Genomic DNA, 22,517 nt, shown 5'->3' on the forward strand with positions numbered 1-22,517 from the left:
ATTTTGCTGTCTCTTCACATTTTTATGCTTAATTAAATGGGTGGAATGAGAAGTACATGATTAAACAATAACTTTGTACATGTCCTGGTTTGGGGATCAGGTACATTACCTCAGGTCAAGAGAGCCTTGTTTAGCAGGCTACCTGATCCACTGATCTCATAGAAAAAAAAAACAATATAGCCGTCTATACTGAGATGAAAACTGCAGTGCAGTGATGAAATTTTTAACAGCTCTGATGCACATCACAGCACCCTGCTCTTAACGTACCTTGTGAACCTTGAAAAGAACCTCATAGAGGTTATACGTTGTTTCAGCTTGTCCCCAGTCAGTGGCACTGATCTGAGAAATAAACATCAAGGAATGTGAGATGAAAAGGCAGCATATCAAAACAGCTTCTTTTTCACACTTTATTGGAGCACCGCCTCATTTAAATACTACATGCAAATGAAAGTTGGGCAGGTAGCTTAGTTATGTGAAGGCCTGAATGACTGCAAGTGTCAGGGAACAAAATGGATTCATCCTGTTGCACTCTGCACAAGTAGAAAATTGACATCAAGAGAGTAACACCTGGATTATCCACTAAGACTAGAGTAACCCAACAGAGCAGCCCCCGAAATGCAGAGAGAATATTACTGTATTCAAACTGCATTAACCTAACAACCAGTGCATGCACAGGAGAGTAGCTTGAGGACAGCTACATCACACAAGTTGTATTACAGAGAGCTGGAAATAACCGGACTTCAAGGTTTTGGTTTAGAAGTAAAAAACATAAATAAATGAAACCATCAAAATTCAAACGTTTTGTTGAAATAGGCAGTCGACCTGATGAAGACAGTATTAGCAGATGTTATGGATACTGACACTGAAAGGAATCGGAGCTAGCCGGAAAATAGTCATGATTTTCTTTACTTTTCTTGTTGTCAACAAGTCTTATCAAAATATAAAACAAATAAAAATAAATCACCTGACCCTATTAGTATAGAAAGTCATGAGCTTTTAAGCACATCAACACCACTGGCATATTGTTCACATGCAGTTGCCTTCGTGCAAAGGAATTATTAGAGTGCTGCTTCCAGTACCCCAGGGTTAAAATGAAAAGCTGTGATAACAGTCTGCAGCATGATACAATGAACAGGAACCACTTTTTTTATTTTTTTTATTTTACAAATCACCCATGCACTAACTCAGACTGACAAGAGGCTACTTAGTAGACTTTGTTTTCCAGGGCGTGTTTCATTAAGGCACATGCACTAATGCTCTGCTGATGCATATTCAAAGCCCTCTGTACCTCAGGGATACTGGCTACAGCCATATTTCAACAGAAGCCGGAGGACAGGTCTGCCATTTCACAACCCACCAACTGCATAATACCTTCAGTAATTTCAATGACTCCACAATACATCTGTTATGTTTAAAACATTCTGGTAAAATTACAGCTGGTGACTTTTCTAACTTTTCAGTCAGCCCTAACTTTGAACAGCCTCAGGTCTGCACCAGAAAAAAACCCTGGTGTTGTCTGCCTGTGGCATGTTCCGAATAAAATATACACCCAGGATATTCCAGCAACATTTGTACCATATGTAATTCACTAAAGGCCACTTCTTTCTGTTAATGATTCTTTGCACAAGAAAGAGAAATATGTATTAATGCAAAATACTTAAACTGTGAGTTCATTACTCTTCTCCTTGAACAAATGACCATTAAATCCAACAAGAGTTTAGAAATATTTGTATTCAATGCTGATGACTGAGGTCATGCAGGTACCTCAACAAAGCTGTTGGAAAAAGAATCTCCAACAGTGACTGTTCTTTTTTTGCTCTGGCGACACCTCAGGCAGAACAAAAGAAATCCTGCCCTTCTACAGAACAAGTCCTGTTTGAGAGTCTGCTTAAACAAGGCTGGACTTGTGTCCCTGCCATGGAAAAGAGTTCAAGTGACCACTTTTAATCATATACACATCGTAGAAAAACTCAAAATTAAATTCTTTGGTTCCTGGCAAATGTATAAATCTATATTACACGTCACTACAAGTGCATAAGGCCACCCCATAATCAAGGCCAGATGAGGCACTTCATTTTTTACAAAAGAAGGTTGATGTCCCTTGTATGTCAAAGGGCGGGGCTGGCAGAAAATCCTCCAGAGGAAACAGACTGGTGGCTGAGAAAAAGCTGGCCAATCCTTATAAAATGTATGAGGGAAAAGCATGACTCAAAAATAAATAAATAAACTGTTTGACATTTCAGGAAATATTTGTATTTTTTTAAATACCCCAAATCGTTGAGTGTAGCTCAGCATTAAGACTGGAAACTGGTTTAAACTCATTTGATAAATCTGTGCTAGTACCTGGAGTCTTTTCCAAGTCTTTTCAGTGTCAAGGCCAGATGAGCTGTTGCAAAAGAGAGATTATAATGCGTATTTGTGTTTTTCTACATTTAAAAAAAACCTATAATCTTACATCAATGGGACCTAGAATAAAATGTTAAGCATACTATGGCCACTTAAATGTAGCTGGGTACAGTGAAATCCGGAGAGGCTTCCTGTCGCTGTGCCAGGTTAACCATCTCCCCCTGTTCCCAGTCTTTGTGCTAAACTAAACTAAAGATAAGCAAATCTTAGAGTCAGTGGGCAGTGTCTTCATGTTTACTATACAGACATGAGTGGTAATCTTCTCATCTACCTCTCCGCAAAAAAGCAAATGTGTGTATTTCCCAAAAACTATTATTTATTTAAGAGAAGGGCGGTCAAAAGAGATGTTGCATTGGAAGCAGCATCATATCTTTGAGATGCTGAAATTCAACTTTCATGGCAAAGTAAAGAGTGATAAGAAACACTTGGATTTAGATAGGACTCCTAACACACAGTCTTTTAATCTGGAGAACATGATTGAAAACCTGTCAAGGTCTGTTAAATATAGGAAGAAGAAAACAAAATAAACACTAACACCAAAGTTGTCTTGGGAAGCTTCTAAATGGAAGAGGGGAGTCCCAATAACTAGCCAAACTGTTAACAGGTGACAAAACCCCTCAAACAAAAGGCAAGACGGGCCAACAGAGACGGAGCAGCTCATAATGTGCACACCACAATGGTGCCCTCACCTCAAAAGATCCCAGGCTAAACTTTTCAGCTCAGTGGTTCCATGATGGTGGAATGACCTGCTCACCTCTGCATGCTCAGCAGCCTCACTAACAAGAACAGAACTCTTCCAAAGTATGTATGTAAATGTAAAAATATTCTGGTTCAAAACATGCAGAAGGGATCCAGTCCATAGTCCTGGCAGAACTGAATGGGTTATTTCCATTAAATTTTGTGATTTGGGAGACACCATTATCCAAAGCGACTTACAAGTCAGGTACAAGGTGCAGGGCAGGAAGGTAAGTGTGAGGATGTCTTGCCAAAGGACCCCTACTGGAGGTAGGCCACACATGGAGGGCAGCGATCTTACCACTACACTATCCAGCTGCAATTGCACTTCTGTTGTTTATGTGTCAAATATAATAGCTACCAACATGATAACTTTCCAATGTTATAAAAGTTAGGTCTATAAATGCATTAATATGTAACTCAGACTGGATGTCCTGGATCTTATTGTCTCACAAAGTCCAGCAAAGGAGGCAATGTGATGGCCTGGGGCTGCTTTGATGGTGGTACAGTAAAGAGTGACAAAGAACCCAAAATTGCTGTTCAAGATCATCTAGAGTCGTTATAAATTTTTGAAGATGTTTCATCTATCTAGCAGGCTTCATCAGTCCTGACTGGCTGGAAGAGAAGGCTTACAAATCCTGTGGAGTCACAGAGTCATTAGCACTTCATGGTCACCCGTTGTTCTGCCAGGCTTTCATGTGTGTCCCTGTGACCACCTGAGACACAGTGTGAACAACTGTGAAACTGCCTGGGTAATGATGAAAGCATTTTAAGTGGCTGATAAATTATGCCTGAGATCACCTCTTCAGGTGGTTTCACTGGAGGACTCAATTCATTTGTCAGACATTTATTTCCTCAAAGCCAAACTTTGAGCAGTGGTAAGAATGCATTTAACTCGTAGATGCACACAACGAATTTCCGTAATGTTTATCAAAAGTTTTGAATGGTGTAGTGGTGGGATTGAGTTGGAAACTGGCAGATTTTTAGTCCAACCAAACAAGCGATAGAGTTAATTTCTTTAGTTATCACAACAGATATACATTCATCAGCATGCTGCATGCCTGCCTTCTCATATTCAAATAAAACTGGAAAATACTGTGTTGTACAGATGCTACCAACTTGTTTCAGAGCCACAAACCATGAAGCACCATGGGGGGCAGACACAGAACAGGGAGCAGCAGCAGAAAAGCCGTCATACAGTACAAATTCAAAGAGGCCCTGAACAAATTCGTATACTGATATGATCCCAGGGTAGTAATCATTTGCACTTGATTTTTATCTGTGACCCACACTAGCTACTGGGATAAAACTGTCATGATTATTAAAGCATTCCAGTTACTCCAAAGATTTTTATAGAGATGTGACTCAGAGCTTTGAACATGAGAGGATGAAATCATGCACACTACTTCCAGTAACTAAAAAATCCTACAAATAAGAACTAGATGTTAATCAAATAGAAAAAAGACAAAAAAAGACTATTTACCGGGGGACTTCTGAAGATATAAAAATATGGTCCTCTCAGTGCCAAAAACTTGAATGCAGAGGGTTGACCAGGAGCACTACCCTCTGGACTTTCACATGCCCAGCCCATGTGAACAATCTGCAGACATGCAAAAGATGAGTTGGTTTAAAAAGTTCTTGCACAATCCAGAACAGTCAGGAATAACAAAACGTGCACAACCAAAGTAAATGAATTAAACAAGAACTACAGTGAAATCATACCTTTAAAAATACACCTCTGTACAGTGACGCTGCACTGCAACAATTTCGCTTTCATCTACACTAGATTGACTTGTTGTTTCTCTGCGCTCCTCAAAGCGGTATGCTGTATGTGTGCCGTTTGTACTGTACTGCTTGATCTGAGTTTGACCCCTACATTAAGACGCTACCTGGCTTGTAAAGTTTGCTGTTTTACTCAAAGTGGTTCACACACAGTGTATTCCATCTGATGAAGATCTCCTAGACAGTTTCCAAGTGGTTTATTGGTCATAATAATACACAAAGATGCTACTGTAGCTAAAGATGTATGCACATGATGCCCTTTTGTACACATTTATAACATTTTAATGTTCCCAGCCTTACACACTCACATGTCAGATTTCTGCTTTTACAGTCAAGATCCACATTCCTAGTGTGCGTCTTCAAGCTAAGCAACATACCATAAACCCTGCCTTCCCCATTGTTTTATGTTATTAAATCTATTTTAAACTACTAAAGCTGTAAATGTACTGTATCAGGTTTCATAAACAAATGTTGGAGTGGCATGTCTTATCGGTGCCAAAGAAGCATACCTGATCATCTGAAGAGCAGTATTTGTTGACTATCTTTATCTAAAGAGGAGGTAGGGATAGAGAAAAAGAAAATCAGTGACATGTAAAATTTCAAAAAACTATATTAAACATATTATGTTGGCAAACGGGTACCCTGAAAACTAAAATATCTAGGGCTTAAGTTGCAGAGTTAGAAAATGGCTTTACAGTTCCCTTACTAATCACAGATGTGGGAACATGGTATACAGCACCACATCAGATTCAAACCCAGAATCCCTAAATGAATGTGCTTTAGTCGACTTAGCCGTGGGGATGTCCTAAAACAGTTCCTTTCTAATAAATTAACTTTGTCTGTTGACACCAATGTAAACACCAACATAAGACGTCAAGGAAATCTAAAGTTTTAGTTCTACCTCAAAAGTGTGTCTTGGAGGGTTTTTTTTTTTTTTATGTAACTATAAAGACAGTGGTATGTCACACGCACCAAAGACAAGCAAGCAAACATAACTGAAAGGCTGTTTCAAAATGTTGTGCACTTTTCTTTGAAGAGAAACATTTTCCATTTAGCTAGAATGTTTCAAACCACTGCAAAAATATTTTCCCATGGAATGTGCCCCTGGGGTTCAAGCTCCCGTCCTGTCTCACTTCAGCTGCAAACACAATGTAAATTGTCACTGTAAGTCCTTATGCTAAAAAGCTACCCAGTTCTTCAAGTGGTTCTCTCTCTGTTGGTCTCTTTAAAATAACATCAAACAACATCGGGGAATCATTTAACAATAGCAGATAACAGTCATCCACATGAAAATCATGAGACCCCATGGGTATCAGAGTCTATTTAAAGGTTGTAGGTCATTACAACAAAAGTTCCGCTCTCTACGAAAGCAAGAACACAATTACATCCTGATTGGCCATTTAGCAATCACACTCCACGTCCGTAATTAAGTGATGCAGGCATGAATTAATCACACTTTTTTAAAAAAGACAGCTGTGCAATCGTCGAGCACAGGCGTGTGGTACGTCTGCATCCTCACCAAAAAATGCATCACATCATCAGTGTGATAATCAAAGTGAAATTGGAGGAAATGAGAGAGAGAAGTGCACATGCCGAATGACTACTTAGCAGTCATTAATTAGATATGAGAGTCTTTTTGTCAGCGGAGGGGAGAGGTGCCACTGTGATTCAACGTCTGCTTGTCAGGAAGGGTCTATTAAAACCATGCTGTAGTCTGAGGGTGAGGGGGTAAAACACATGTAACAACTGTGGGAATAATATCTTTATTATATGTTTCAATGTTTGCTTCATCCATCAAGGTGCTGATTTTTAGAAGACGATGGCAAAAAGGTAACATAAATGTGTGACTATCACCAGTTTGCTTTCCACCTTCCACTAAAGACTCGAGGGAAGCTCCAAACAAGCCTTGAATATTTAGAGTTGAACTTACATTCTCCTGCATCAAATCATTGATATTTGTAGATATTGCTTGGAGCCAGTCTGTGCTTTCTGCTGCAGTGCAAAATTGAAGAATATTAGGGCTGGCTCCATCCAAGGCGAAGACTTCAAAACAGTTGGACCTGGAGGAGCGGAGAGGTCAAAATTAGACAGGAGCACAGCAGAAGACTGAAGGCAATATTGCACAAAGTGAAACTAGAGCGACTCGTTACTTCAGACGAGTTACTTAAGCTGCAAGACTTGTATGACTTCATTACACACAGTAAAGCTTCTTTCACAAGCTTGATGAACTGGTGACACCTAATTATAAATATATCTGCACAACAGACGCTATGGAGAGGCACTTAGTGCGTCCTTACACACCCTGGTCGTATTTCTGCCACAAGATTTCCCTAATCACACACTGTCTGTGGTAAGGTTACAACTGTTTTTAGAATTAAATGTGGCATCTCTACAAGATTAAAAAAAGCAAAGCTCAGTTACTCTAATGGTTCTAATTTAATGAGGAAACGTGGACTTAAATTATGTGTTTAACCTGCACAAGTGTGAACATAAAGACAGAAGGAGGTGTAGTTACAGTCAAAGGCAAAAAAAAAAGAACAAAACACTATTTTTACAATATTTATGAAAATAAGTTTTTATGCTTTATAGAAGAGAGATAAGATTGATACCCTTCTCATGTCTGTCCAATATGTAGCTGCTCATAGCTGAAAAAAAAATTTATATATTTATTTGTATATACACAGGGTAAATAATTTAAACTGAAAGAAAAAAACAAAAACAAACAAACAAAAAAGAAAACAGGTAACAGAGCTGAGCAGATCCCACCCATCATCAAGGAATGATTGGTGGATTTATTGTTGAGCCCCGAGCATGCTCTACATCGATACCCTGTAACATGTTTTACAAGTTTTACATGTTGTAAAATAATTTAACCTTTTAACATTCCAACTGGTAAATATCTGACTTCCTATCAAGAGTTAGGAATAATTCACAGAAATTACTCATCGTAAATGGTTGGCCACACTATTTAAAGGTGTTTCTCCAATCCACAATCTATGTATGTGCAAACATTGTTCATTCCTAGTTGAAGTGTAACTGTAATTGGCTCCTTGGTGCACTGTGAAACTATATCAACAGAATACTTAATAACATATCATTTACTATTTATTTGATAAATCTTTGTTAATATTTAAATGTTAAGTGTGAACATAAAGCAAAGGCATAAAAAACAGATATTTATGGAAATACATTTTTAGGCTTTATAGAAGAGAGATAAGATTGATGCCCTTCTCATGTCTGTCCAATATGTAGCTGCTCATAGCTGACAAAATATATATTTTTTTATTTGTATATACACACGTTAAATAATTTAAACTGAAAGAAAAAATCAACCTTCTGTGTGACGTCCCCTGGTGGGATGAGAACATGTCAAAATAATACACATTGCAGTTCAGGTTGAGAAAGTTAACCTTCGCAAAGGATGTATATGAAGAAATGAGGACTTTTAAGCTATTTTGTGTTTGGCATCCTCTAGGCACATTTTTCTATTCTGTCATCCACTTGAGGTTAACCACATAGCTTTACAAACACAATTAAATTTCTCTGACGGGGTGTTGATGAGGTCATCTGACAGAGATGGAGCTCATCAGCAAAATATGATGCATTCTGACATTTAATTTAACTGCATTTGCACGCCGCTGACACTTTTAGCCTTGAAAAATAGTCGCCACTGAATATAGAAGCAGTTTTATGTGGTGGTTAAGCAACTCTACTCGTCAGAGTGGAGAATCTGCAACATTAGGGGAGAAACTGTACGTGCTGGAGAAACATGTGGAGATACGTGAAGTGAAGCCTGATAAACAGAGGAACAATGGCAGGCCTCGAATGCAGGGTGTGAAGAGCGAAATCTTCTAAGGCAGTTCCTAAACCAAACAGTTCTCTCTCACAAACACACAGCAGTTCCTCAAGGTTGGATGTTACAAAGTCAGCATTCCTAACAAATCCTCTGGTGAGCATGACTTTCATACTGTTTCTGCAGTAGGCTTGTTAAAATCTCATGTTCGGCTGCCTGTTTACTGACCCAGTGGTTCTCCAGGGGTGATTTTCACTGGACTTAATAGTCTTAATTTAACAAGGGCACACATTCTTTTTGAATCAGTGCTTTAGCCAAATTAAATCTATACTGTGATTTGTATCACTGTGAAATATCAGTAATCCATGTTCTGAATTCTTTTTTTCTAATAATTTATCTCACAAACCCCAAACAAACATCAACACATGTCTATCAGAGATTAGTATCTGAGCAACTGATGCAATGACTTTGGACAAAGTATCTACAGTAGATCAGTTAGATTGCTTTCAATTAATGCAAAACCTTTGAGACTGTGCAGTAATGGGGAAACGCAAGAAGGGATGAAAGTGCAATGAGATTAATCAAAGGAACGGACAGCTGGCGGATCAATGTCAGGAGAACACAACCCTGTCAGGAGAAACCGCTAAAACCCTTCCACCTTCAGTGAGCAGAACAGAAATCCTCACTGAGAGACAAGATCTAGGGAGACAGTGATTCTCTCATACATCTGCACCGTTGCCAACGGCACAAATTATTGTGCCCGGCCTGTTGCCAAGGCAATAATAAATCCACAGAGACAGGGCAGCATCACCCAGTCCACATGCAGGAAGACAGGTGAAGAACATACATGTATGATTCTGCTGCTTTACTAACCAGCACCGAGAAGGAAACTGTATCGTGTCTACTGATGAGTGAGGCAGGGGCATTTAGTTTAGCATAATTAATGAGGACAAGTATTTGCAGAAATATGAATCCAAGTCATTGATGAGAGTTTTTTGATCCCACTTGTAATTACATTTGATTATTTTCCACATATTGTAGTAGTTTCCAGTGGCAATAGTGTAGTCTGCCCTATAAATGCTGGATTCAGAATGCCTACCTGAGCATGAGGGATTTACAGGGAAGTGATGCACGAATGTAATCCAGTGCAATTTTATCTCCTTGATAACAGACTCACTGTCTGTTCACGCTCTTTTCACAATATCAGAGGTGTATCGAGTTTCTGCAATAGGACACAGAACACCCTGCTGCTGTGGCTTTTATTGTGAAGCAGTGGTCATTTTTGGAGGGTTTCCATTATTTTTGAGTTACTACTTAATCAAAACACTGTTTTTATTCATTTTTTGTTTGGTTGTTCTGTATTTAGATACATCAGCTGCTCTTCTATTTTATTTTGAGTAGATAATCATGGACTATGCCATTAACTGCGTGCATCGACTATGCATGATCACACTTTTATTTACCGGTATATATAACTGACGGGTAATACTGTGGGAAAATGGTTTCTTAGTTCGATAAGAAGCCATCAAGGAACACCCAGGGTGGTAGGTGAAGCCCTCTGAATTTGCAAGGTTGCCCTGCTTTCAAATATATGTGCTTTGACAACTTAAACAAAAGGCTGAGAATGGCTCACTGTCAAAATGAGGAGCTGCTTTGACACCTTAGTTTTGTCAGGAAAATGAGAGCAAAGAAAAGAAAGGAGGCCTGCCCCCAGCTTCTTCACTGTCAGCTGTCCATGCAGCAATTCCCCCAGTTCCCCTCTTGCATGGATTTAAATTGGACAGAAAACGCGATCCTCAGAGTTCACATCAACATTAGATGGGAACACAAGAAACAACAACAGCACCTTTCCACTGGCACTAATGGCAGCTCCTGCACTGAAGTGCCTGAACTGGAAGTGAAAATACTGGAAAACCTGATCCCACCCATCAACAAGGAATGATTGGTGGATTTATTGTTGAGCCCGAGCATGCTCTACATCGATACCCTGCAACATGTTCTACAAGTTTTACATGTTGTAAAATAATTTAACCTTTTATCTGACTTCCTAACGAGAGTTAGGAATAATTCACAGAAATTACTCATTGCAAATGGTTGGCCACACTATTTAATGGTGTTTCTCCAATCCAGAATCTATGTATGCGCAAATTTTGTTAATTCCTAGTTGAAGTGTAACCGTAATTGGCTCCTTGGTGCACAACTTAAGCTTTAAGAGGAGCACTGTGAAACTATATTAACAAAATAGTAGATAATTTACTATTTATTGAAGTGTTTTAATAAATCTTTGTTGATATTGTAAATTTTAATATTATAGTATTTTAATGAAATAGGATAAACATTCAGCTTGCAGTAGTACTTATTGTTAAGCTGCACTTTATTAATAGTTAAAAGATGGTATAATGGCACTTTGAGCCCGTTTTCTTAATATTAAGTGCACTAAAACAGATCTGTGGTATTATATTTTAGTGTAGCAGCTGAACAGAGGTGGGCTTGTCCTTGCGTATTTGACTTCCCCCCCCCCTTGAGTGGCATCACAGTGGGAACCGCTTTAATACTGCTTGCAACATCGATTGAGATTCAAAATCTTAAATAACTTGAAAACACCACAGAGACTTAGGAGTTCAGCTCGACCCCTGCTATTACATTAATCCACTCTAAAGCTTCCCTCCCTCATTATACCAGCTCGTTAATACATCGTTTGTTTTAAAGATGAGTTCTAAGTCATTAATTAGAACAACTTTTGGGTTGTAAGGTTTTGAAAAATCATCCTCCAGCGCGACACCGGCTTGCTCTGCGATTCAGAGCAGGGATCTCTCCAGTGGAACGTTTGACCACTTATTTTCTGGAAAATGGCTCCAGGCAATCTGGACCAAAATCCATTTGCAAAATGCTTATTAACATTTACAACTGCAGTCTCGATGAATTATATAACTCACAATTTAATGATATTGATAATAAATAATTGCTAATGGCTCATTATGAACTGAGAGACTCGGTTTATAATGACACACGGATGTGTGTTGTATTTGTGTATTTTGACATACCCATGTCAGTCATGTTTTGTCGAGTAAACACAAATATTGATGTGCTTTCTGCCTGCAGGGCTTTTTTTATTGACTGAACTCTGTTATTCCCGATTCTGCACAGGTTATTAAGTTTAGTGCGATTAAGCTCTCCTCAATGCAATTTCTCAATATTTCACTCATACTTAGCCTTCATTAAGTTGTTTATTGGACTAATCATAACAGTTTTTGGACTGCAGAAAAGTTGCTCCATCCAAATAAAACCCAGACGTAAAAAGCAGCATCTACTGAGGTATATGAACACCTGGTGTTGATGAGGACCATGCTCCAGATGAAAATGCAGCATTTGGTGCAATTTAGTGATATCTCATTCTAAATAACTTTAAAATAATTAATAATTACATTGAATTATAATTACACTGGAGTTCACTTCTATGGTACAGTCCTGTACAGTGTATTGCACAACATTGATGTACTCCATTTAATTGTATACTATAAAAATATAATCTATAATTATTTAGGAATTCGCAATGTTGCAATGCAGCAAATAGAGAAATTTTATGAATTCTGGGCAACATAATTTGCCGCAACTTCTCCACAAATTTGCCACTACACTCCGTACACTGCTTGAACACCTTGTAAGTACAGCGCTATCACCACATGCTGCTACTTTCTTCAAGTCATTCTCTAGAACAACGGCAAATGATAGGTCTACGTTACTGTTACTTTCCACCGCTGATCAACATTTGAAGTTGTAAAATGACAAAATTACCAGACGTTTCTTTAAACTTACTTACTGAACATACACTACTATTTAGGGGGTTGAAGACCAAAGACCACTTACAGCACAAAACTGGCAGAGCAGATTTGCAGTTATGATCAACACTCACATCTAACACACAGATTAACTGCTTTGCAACATTTGCAGCTTTAAGTGATGTACACAATTATGATGATTATTACAATCACAATTACTACAGTTATCAGAGATTCAGCTTTTGCTTAGAACTCTCTCCTGTTTTCCTTTGTATTCTACTGATTAACTTGATTGATGTTTAAATTTAACTACTGGTTAATTTCAGCAGCCTTAGAAATGAAATGTTTCAGGGTTTTAGGTTGAGAGTTGGTGCGCTGCAACTACATTTTTATTTTATTTGTGCTTAAAATTGCCAGTGAGGTGTCCAATAAACACATTTAATAAACATTTTAATTAACTTTGTAGAGCAAACTGCTATTATTTCTTATTATGTACCTGCAATTTCTAAATTAGACAACCAGACACACCCTAAACGAAGTGAATCATTTCCAATTTGAATAGAAGTAATTAAACAGTGCATGAGTAAACAGGAGATGGAATTAAATTTTTTATCAAGCTCCCAGTTTGCAAACTAAACAGCAGCTAAAAATCACACATTGTCCAAATATTGAAATATTGAAAATATACCAATGATAAAGTTAAACTGTTGCATTAAGTTTAGCTTAAGATCATAAAAGATACAATATGACAAATGTTTCTAATTATGTAAATGTGTTGATCTCTTGCCATCAGATTTGGGAAATGGCATAACCTAGACAATGTTAAACAATCCACTGTTTAGATGTTTGTTTTTGTGGTTTAGAAATTAAAAAAAACACTGATTTAAAAACAAACAAACAAACAAACAAAAAAAAAACAATTGTGAACCCAGAGTGCACGTGAAAATCAATACGAAAAAGGACAGGCATAATAATCAAATGCATTTACAAGTTCGACCAGTGTTCTCGCAGTCACACCTTCTGAGCCACAGCCTCACAGCTGCTGTGACCTTTTAAGCCGTTTATGCCTGTGCATAGATATTGGCATTAACATCCTCCTGCCTAAATGAAAAGTGCCTGCTAAGCCAACAACTGTGCTCAGTGAACTGAGCACCTTAGAGGTGAATTATATCATGCTGGATTACCCTTACCTTAATTTATCTGTGCCAGCTTTGTATCTGGAGACTCTGGCCATCAACAAGGGCAGGGAGACAGCATCCAGCCAGCGCTTCTCATACTTTGGTTCATTAGCTGAGGGCGAAGGGGGTGATGGAGCCTGCATGGAATACATGAACAACACGGTGAGATCTCTGCTTTCCTCACCGAGTCCTTTTGATCACAGAGGATGTGGCCTGGATGCAACATCTGCACAATTTGCATGCACAAGCAGTTTCTTTCTTAACCTGAAATGATCAGCTGTACAGTAGGCAAACATCAAAATAATGTCCTTGGACTAGTCATGGCCTAGTACTCAATACATTCAGAACCACTGTCACTGTCTGTTTATTGCAGGTTTGTCTCACCTGAGGCCATAAACAACTGCTGGTTTCCAAAGTTCACTTGAATATTTTTACTAAAGTGACTAATTATGAAATTTAAATTGAGTATTTTAAAGAGCTTGAACACTTCCTCTTCACACATTAAAATATGCATGAACAACCTGAGTGCTAGGTAGAGTGTAGTTTGTCCAAACACTAATGAACACTGTAAACCTTGTACCGGTTCCACTATTTGCAATAATTGCTAAAACTCTAAAATTCTTTATTTAAACAAATTGTTTAATGAAATGAAGCAACTTTTTTTTTTTTTGCTCTCATGTCTTGCATAATAAGACACATGCTCCACACACATTATAATGCAGCTAAGTTTTTTTTTTTTTTTTTTAGAGATGAGACAAGTTGAAATATATCCCACTGTATGTAGTATCTTAATTTTTCAGCACTTTATTTGTACTGTATACATTTTAAATCAATATAGGTTTGTTCATAAGTTCCCCTGTTGCATTGCCAAGGTGAGTTAACTGAACGTATGTTGTGTACTTTAGTTCAACATATGGTAACTGAGCTGAGGCAACTGAACTTAAAAAAAAACAAGATTAGGTTACATAAGATATCAAGTTGAGTTAATAATTTAGTCAAGGCCATATACTAGTGTTTATTATATTTCCTTTCACATTTCATATTTTAAAGAGTCAGTGCTTCATTTTACATAACACCCTGCTGCAACTGCTGAAACCATTTGGTATAGTCCAAGGTGCTATTATGTTCCTACAAACAAATTGCTCCCGAGTTAGTTTTTGTCATCTGAATGAGACAATTTCCTCTATAGGATCCTGATCAATTCCAGACCATGTGTTGCATTCAGATCAGTCCAATATTCATATAACTAAGGAAAAAAACAAATCAAAGATTCACCCCAATTGAAAAAATGCTGTAAAATATGAGGACTTGCTGCAGATTTGAATGTTCACACATCGTGCTGTGGGAATTTTAACAAGCACCAGCCAAACAGCTACTCTTTCTGTGGTCTTGGGAAAAATAATAACTACAGCTATTTCATTGAAAATAAATAAGCAGGCCAAACATTACAAGTACTAGTTATTAATATGCGACACCAACACATACACAAGATAACTGACATACAGCTGCATCTGTACACAATGAAACTTAGTGTAAGTAAAAAATTAGAGTTTTTCCCACACTTCACACACAGACGATATAAACAGACCCAGAGGATATGATTCTTTTTTCATTTAATAATAACAGAACCAAACTGGTTCTGATATCATCTCAAAACTATAATCGAGAGTTTTTATCTAGTGGTACACTTGCTGTTTAAATTGATGGATTACATTCACTTTGGCTGCGGCAAGTCTCCGTAAGCTCTTTGAAATGGAGTTTGTGACTATGGTAAACACACAGGTGCATTTATAGCTTTTCATACGCACCAAAAAGCCTATATGAGTTCAGATGCTTAGCTTATAGTCCTAATAAAAGGTGTTAATGTAGCAAGGAAAGGTTTTGTCTTTGGAAACCGTGCATTAAGTATATGATGGTGGCATTACACATACTGTAGCTGCAAACAAAACTTCATATTAAATTGCACTTTACAGCAATTCACTATCACTGTAATAGCCAACAGTTTTTTCTTTATAGGATGGATTCAGAATAGGAATGAGTGGTTAAAGTGCACACTAGCCAGGTGTCTTTGTGCTTGTCAGCAATGCCTCTCACTCTTTTGTGCTAAGGTTTTCTTTTTGACAAACTGTTTTATAACTAAACTAAAATGACGCTGTGATGACAGATGCTATATAATAGAAAGGACATGTTTCAAGAATAAAATGTCTCGATGACTAAGTATACCATTTTAATGTTTTGTAATGTTACAAAAAAATGAATTCTTTCTCCATCTCTGTTTAATTCTTCACCAAATGTTTTTTCTGCAAACTGAAATGTTCTGTTTTGTTCTTCAAAAGGGTTTCAGAGAACAGCTATAGCAGGCTGGTTCTAAACAGTGGACTGCAGCAAAACACAGAAAACACAACCCTTCAATTTCACCTTCAACTTCACTATACACTACTTTACAGGGTAAATTGTAACCCCATAGACACACAACTATGAGATTTGAAATGCAGCACATATACATACACGCGGTCCCAAAAATGTGTTATTACACAAGGCCCAAGGTCAATAAAATAAAATAAAAAAGAAATAAAAATGTTCCTATAGCAGAAGCCGAGGGGAGGGGTGGGGGGTGGGGCTTTAGTTTAACTCGGAAATCTCTACAGTGCCCCCTTCCCAAATTTGCATCACATTTAAATTAATTGAAGGGAAAGCTTGATGAGCCTAGGCTCTACCTCCAAAAGACTAGGAACTGTTGAATAACCGCCATAACAAGGCACAGCTTCTTCAGAATGTCTGGCATCTGTCTATGCGGCCAGTCCGTAGTGATCATTTAGTAAACTAATTAGAGTTTGGAACATTGAAATGCCATATAAAGTATATTTTGATATTACTGTGAAATCTTTCTGAAATTGATTTGTTTCACACAGAGCCTGATGTAACTCCTCTTCGAGAGTCCTCGTTGAACTTATAAGTTAATTGGCTAAAATGTAATATTTTGTTCCAGTCTGTCATCCCAAACAAAGCATGGGATTGGCTGTCTGCTTCCAGTTAGGTGTGTTAATACATTGATTTATGGCTTGAAACCCAAGCGAGCACCACTCCTCTTCTAGAGGGTTGTCATTGTCCACTGTGTCAGAGGCGGCACTCAAAGCTTGTAAGAAGAGACAGTTAGTTAATATGTTGTACACAGTTTCAGTAGAGTTCAGAGAGTGGGTCAGGATTTGAACCCAGACTGAAACTCATCAAGCAGACAGTTACTAGATAGATGCCCTGTGAGTCTGCAGCAACACAATTTCTAACAGGGTGGACATGAGGGGGAGATTTGAAATTGGGCTTGTAATTGCTTACAGTTTGTGGACTGACGTTAGGTCTTTTCGGTTAAAAGGGTGTAACCGCAGACATAAAAACAGGAGGTACAACACCATAACTGAAAGATTTTTTGATGAAGAGGGCTTCCAAGCTGTAAAAACAGTTCTTTCCGTGAGGCTAATTGAAATAGGTTCAGTGTAGAACTTGTGTAGTGCAGAACAATTTTACAAAAGTCAGACACTAAACCAATCACACTGCCATTTAATAACTGATTTCTCTATTAATGTTGGTATCAAATTCACCATTGTGGTATTACAGGACAAAACACCCTATTCTGATATGTTTAAGATGCTGATGGTATTACATCAGAATGCATTCATTCCCCATGTCCTGAAGCACAATAGCACAAATGCTTTAATAGCGTTAACACTGGCACATTTAAATGCAAATCACACCGCCCTTAATGAAGAACAGATGCATTACACATTATCTAATGAGTTACAAGCTTAGGGATCAGATGAGTAACGCGAGCAACACCAAACTGTGTATCATTACTGCAAAGTATCCGTCAGCACAAAGTCTCAAAAACCCTCCAAACAATCTCATGCAGCACATGTATTATTATACACACTGTGCAGGTACTGCAGGTGTGTTCATCACACAAGACCCAAATCGCCTGCCATCCCCTAGTTCAAAATGGCTGAACACAATACCAGATCATTAAAATAGCCTCTAGGTGGAAAGTAGTCTGGCGTGAACAGCAGTGAAAAACTGCCTACCTTTGCAAAGTGAGTCCCACATCATTGCTGCACTATGAGTCGCATGCAGACTCCTGTCAGCTCCTCACCAGTAATTACTACATTTCTAAAGAAATTATCATCATTTGCTCCATTTATGTCAACCCTGGGCAAAATGTTTTAGTTAACTCTAAAGTGGAGCTCCACAGTGAGTAGAGGAAGTGCAAGGAAATGGAAAACTACCAGGCTGTCAGAGTGGATTACACTGACAAAGCACCTGCCTCTACCGAAGAGCTGAAAAACAGGAACTAAAGCCACAGTGGCAAACATTCCTTCATGGCTACTGATACTTCAGAGATGAAATGAACGATGCATAACTTTTTGAAAGTGTATACACGAATGAACAAAGTATGCAAATCATAGCATCACACAGTTTACACCCATGCTGGGCTTCTACCCGTTAACTCTCTGTCAGATTACCTTCACTATGCTGACAATTTCTTTGTACATTTTCTTGAATGAGTTTCGACATCCCTGAGTTAACTTTAGCTACCCTTCTAGCATACAGCCATTAAAGGTACAGGTATATGAATCGCGATACGAAACACACACAAAATGTTGTTCCTGTCAAGTTAAAGCGAGCATCATGCACCTTAGCCAACTTTGCCCCTTGTGGCTGTACTGGACTCAGATTTATTGTTGCTGTTCCTCTATTATTTGTCCCCATGTGACTGTTGAACACTAATGACTATGTGTTTCTAGAAAGAAGTCCTCCTCTGGTTCAGAGGAACTTGCAACAAAAGCATTTACTGCTAATGCTTATACTTATGTTAAAAAAAATCCCATTTAGCTTCATGTGCTGAAAATGTCTAATTTGTGTTTGAAACTATATAATAGACTCAAGAATTTATGAATGTTAAAATGTCTCTGGGTGTTTGCCTCTTTCTTTCATCATCAAGGTTACGCTGGAGAAAAAAAAAAAAAAAAAGATAAATAAAAAAATAAATAAAAATCCCCAACCAGCCTTGAGCTTGGCATTTGGCCAGCAAGATTACTTGGGAATGAAAAACAAAGAGTTGGCTTAAGAGAGGTCTAAAATTTCAGTTCTAGCACAACATCTACAATAAAAGAAACATGTCAGCTTTAGACTAGAAATTGTGCTTTTGATGCAACAGTGATCAAAACTGATTTTTCAGCCAGTGGGGGCAGCAAACACTAAGCACAACACTGTTATTTTCACTTACAGTACACGTCTTCATATAATGCATTTCATAAGCTCACATGAATAATGTGTTAGTGAGCAAATGCAACACAGAGCAACATAAGAATTCAGGCAGGGAAGTCTAATGTAAATCCTACATTTAGTTTTATTTTGGTGTCTGCCTATCTAGCTATTTTGCAGCTAAATGCTCTAGCCAGTCATTACCTTGCAGACTCACTAGCTGTCATCACAGTAAATAGTGGTGTTTGTTTTGTTTTTCTTTTTTTTTGTTTTTTTGCAGAAGACAGCTGTGATTTGAAATAATTATCATAAAACATGTAGTGAAGCCAAACTGTCAAAGTTGCCGGCATGATATCAAAACAACGGCGAAAGATGCTGAAACATCCTGCAGAGTTGGATGATCATGCCCAATGACTTTGTTGTACCTGTAAAAAACATCTGTTTTTTATATTTTGTTTGAGTAAAGTTTTGACACATTTGTCAGAAAAAACAAACAAAAAAATTAAAGCCAGTCTCTACTGGGAATAACGTCATCCACAGAAGAAAAAGTTAATCTCTATTACTATAAACTCACCCAACCTCAGGCTTAATGACCCTTTCCATTAGAGACTATTTCAAATGATGCACAGTTGCTTAATGGCATACAATGTCATTTTCTTCCTTTTGGGAGAAAAAAAAAATTAAGTTATGAGTTGCCCTACTTTCCTGCAAATGTCTATCTGGAGGCTTCCTATCATTATACTCTGAACATTAAAGTGAAATCATGAGTTATACGGCTATACGGTAAAAAAAACCAAAGCACTGGCAATTATTTTATGAACAAAAACAACCACTCAAACAATAGTGTCCTTATAGATAAGAAGAATTAAACTTTACGTGCAAAAGTTAACTGGAGGCCAGTGCTTTTTGTTTTGTGTTTTTCACTGTTGAAATACTATTTCTGGGTTGAGGAGACTGAATGGCTAATTGTTTTGGTCAGTCCACTTAAATAAGTGAAATAAATGTACAGACCCCTGCAAGAGCCAGCTGACCTCTTATGCCAGCTTGTGTCATACCTTATTTGTTTTTTTCATCGTAAGCCATGTGTCAGGCTCTATTATACACTTATCCTCAGAAAAGACAGTGTGCACATACTGGGAAATGAAAGAAATGCAGACCATGCAAAGGCCCAGTGCACAAGGATGTTCTGCTTTCTCCAGCATCTGCTAGGGATTCAAATTTAGATTAAACTGGTAATCTGCTGTTCATTCTTTGAAGAATTCCATATGAAATTATTAGCCTAATATGTAGTCTTCATGGCTATTATACATCCATCACAGATCACTATATCTTCTAATATATCTTTTCTTTAGTTTTTGTTAAGAGCTATGGCAACATGGCCAGTTGGAATATAACCACCTAACCTCCAAAAATGTCAAAGTTTAAGAGTCTGACAGGGATTAACTATAATTTAATTAGTTAATTTAGATTTATAATGCATTAGGAGTGCTACATAGACAATTGGAAAACTTTTTGGAGATAACCTGGGCTGATTAGAAGAGACGGCATCCATCCTTTACTTTAGATGGTTCGTCTCTACTCTAGAAATATGATCGAGTTTATTAGACGACCTAAACCCTGACATCTCAGAGTGGAGCCCAGGACGCAGAGCTGCAGTCTTACACACCTCTCTGCAGTTTCCTTACAGCCGTCACCCCCCTAACACTACTAAAACCCCATAGAGACAGTGTCTGCTCCCTGATCACCTAAATTACATACATCAAAAACCAACACAAGATGAGTGATTCATAAGAACCTAATAAAAAGAAAGGGACATCCTCTCACAGAATAAAATAAAAAGAAAACAATCAAATGTGGACTGTTAAATATCAGATCTATGTCGTCTAAATCCCTGTTAGTCAATGATGAGTGAAGTGAGTGAGTGAAATTATTAGCCTAATATGTAGTCTTCATGGCTATTATACATCCATCACAGATCACTATATCTTCTAATATATCTTTTCTTTAGTTTTTGTGAAGAGCTATGGCAACATGGCCACTTGGTACATAACATCTAAATAAATAATAAATACAAATGTATACCTAAGAGCTTTCTAGTGCACGGAAAATGAGCAATCTGAAATCAATATAAAAAATATCTTTCCAGTACCATTGTCCTATGAGGCGTATGTTGCAAAATCACTTGTGTGCCAATATATCACATAAAATTCTTTGAAACCAAAAAATAATGTTAAAAGAAACCTGACTTCACAGTCGTCATCATCGAAAGTCATAAAATACCAACTTTGAATATTATTTATTTTGTAATATACTACTTTATGTCCTATTGGTTATTTTCACAGGTATTTCTAACATACACTCTACTGCCTCTATCATAGGGATTTATATTTAGAAAATTCACTGAATTTCTAAGCGTAGCTAACTCCCTAGTCTACTTCGCCATCTGACCTATTTTGACATTATTTGGTGGTTGGAAGAACAACTCGGAGAGTTTGGCTGAGCTAAGTTTAATTTTCCTCCCCCTGCCAGGGGAACAGCTCCACAGCACTCAGCTATCAGGTTTGGGATGCACATTGGACAGCCAAACACCATTCTAGCATATATGCGGAGCGGACGTTATGGATTACTTCACATTTAATAACATGTCAAAGTCAAAGCGGATTTGTATGAGCCACAGTTCACAAAGAGAGGCAGAGGCTCAGGCTGCTGCTGATAGCGCTGCTACTCCCTGGCTAGTGGTTAGGCCTGCTGAGTAAGCTAGAATGATAAACAGACTCTATAACCAATGAATAGTTGATTGGTTTTATTTTTGTCCTTGCCACTCTTTAATTCAGTCACTAATGCAATGAGGTATACAGTAAACTTTTTTTTTTTCCTGACTGTTGTCAGTAACATAAAATATACAGTAAGAAGGTGTTCTGTCTATAAAAAAAGTAATTGTAAGCAGTAAGTAAATACATATTTGTCTTGCAAAAAAAAATATTACTTTGATTGATCAAATTAATATATACCAGGCAGAGTGTCAATCTAACTTTCAGTTCAATTTAATACTATCCACCATCACGCTAAGCAGCAAAAACCTAACCTCCAAAAATGTCAAAGTTTAAGAGTCTGACAGGGATTAACTATAATTTAATTAGTTAATTTAGATTTATAATGCATTAGGAGTGCTACATAGACAATTGGAAAACTTTTTGGAGAAAACCTGGGCTGATTAGAAGAGACGGCATCCATCCTTTACTTTAGATGGTGCGTCTCTACTCTCTAGAAATATGGTCGAGTTTATTAGACGACCTAAACCCTGACATCTCAGAGTGGAGCCCAGGACGCAGAGCTGCAGTCTTACACACCTCTCTGCAGTTTCCTTACAGCCGTCACCCCCCTAACACTACTAAAACCCCATAGAGACAGTGTCTGCTCCCTGATCACCTAAATTATATAACCAACACAAAAGGAGTGATTCATAAGAACCTAATAAAAACAAAAATCCCTGTTAGTCAATGATGAGTGAAGTGAGCATTAAATTAAAAAGAATTCTTTTGTCTTACTGAAACCTGGCTGCAGAAGGAAGAAAGGAGGAAGAATACGTCT

The 22,517-nt window shown here is 37.8% G+C and overlaps 1 protein-coding gene across 1 annotated transcript in view; it reads right to left on the reverse strand.

Annotated features, from left to right (window-relative positions):
* sntg2 (syntrophin, gamma 2) overlaps positions 1-22,517 on the reverse strand; it is a 62,018-nt gene that overhangs the window by 14,175 nt on the left and 25,326 nt on the right. The window contains 5 exon segments of the mRNA XM_026353924.1: positions 268-339; positions 4,625-4,741; positions 5,433-5,471; positions 6,854-6,983; positions 13,686-13,810. Of these exon segments, the coding sequence (XP_026209709.1) occupies positions 268-339; positions 4,625-4,741; positions 5,433-5,471; positions 6,854-6,983; positions 13,686-13,810 (483 nt within the window).

Source organism: Anabas testudineus, chromosome 12 (genome assembly GCF_900324465.2).
Source record: "Anabas testudineus chromosome 12, fAnaTes1.2, whole genome shotgun sequence".
NCBI classification, from domain to species: domain Eukaryota; kingdom Metazoa; phylum Chordata; class Actinopteri; order Anabantiformes; family Anabantidae; genus Anabas; species Anabas testudineus.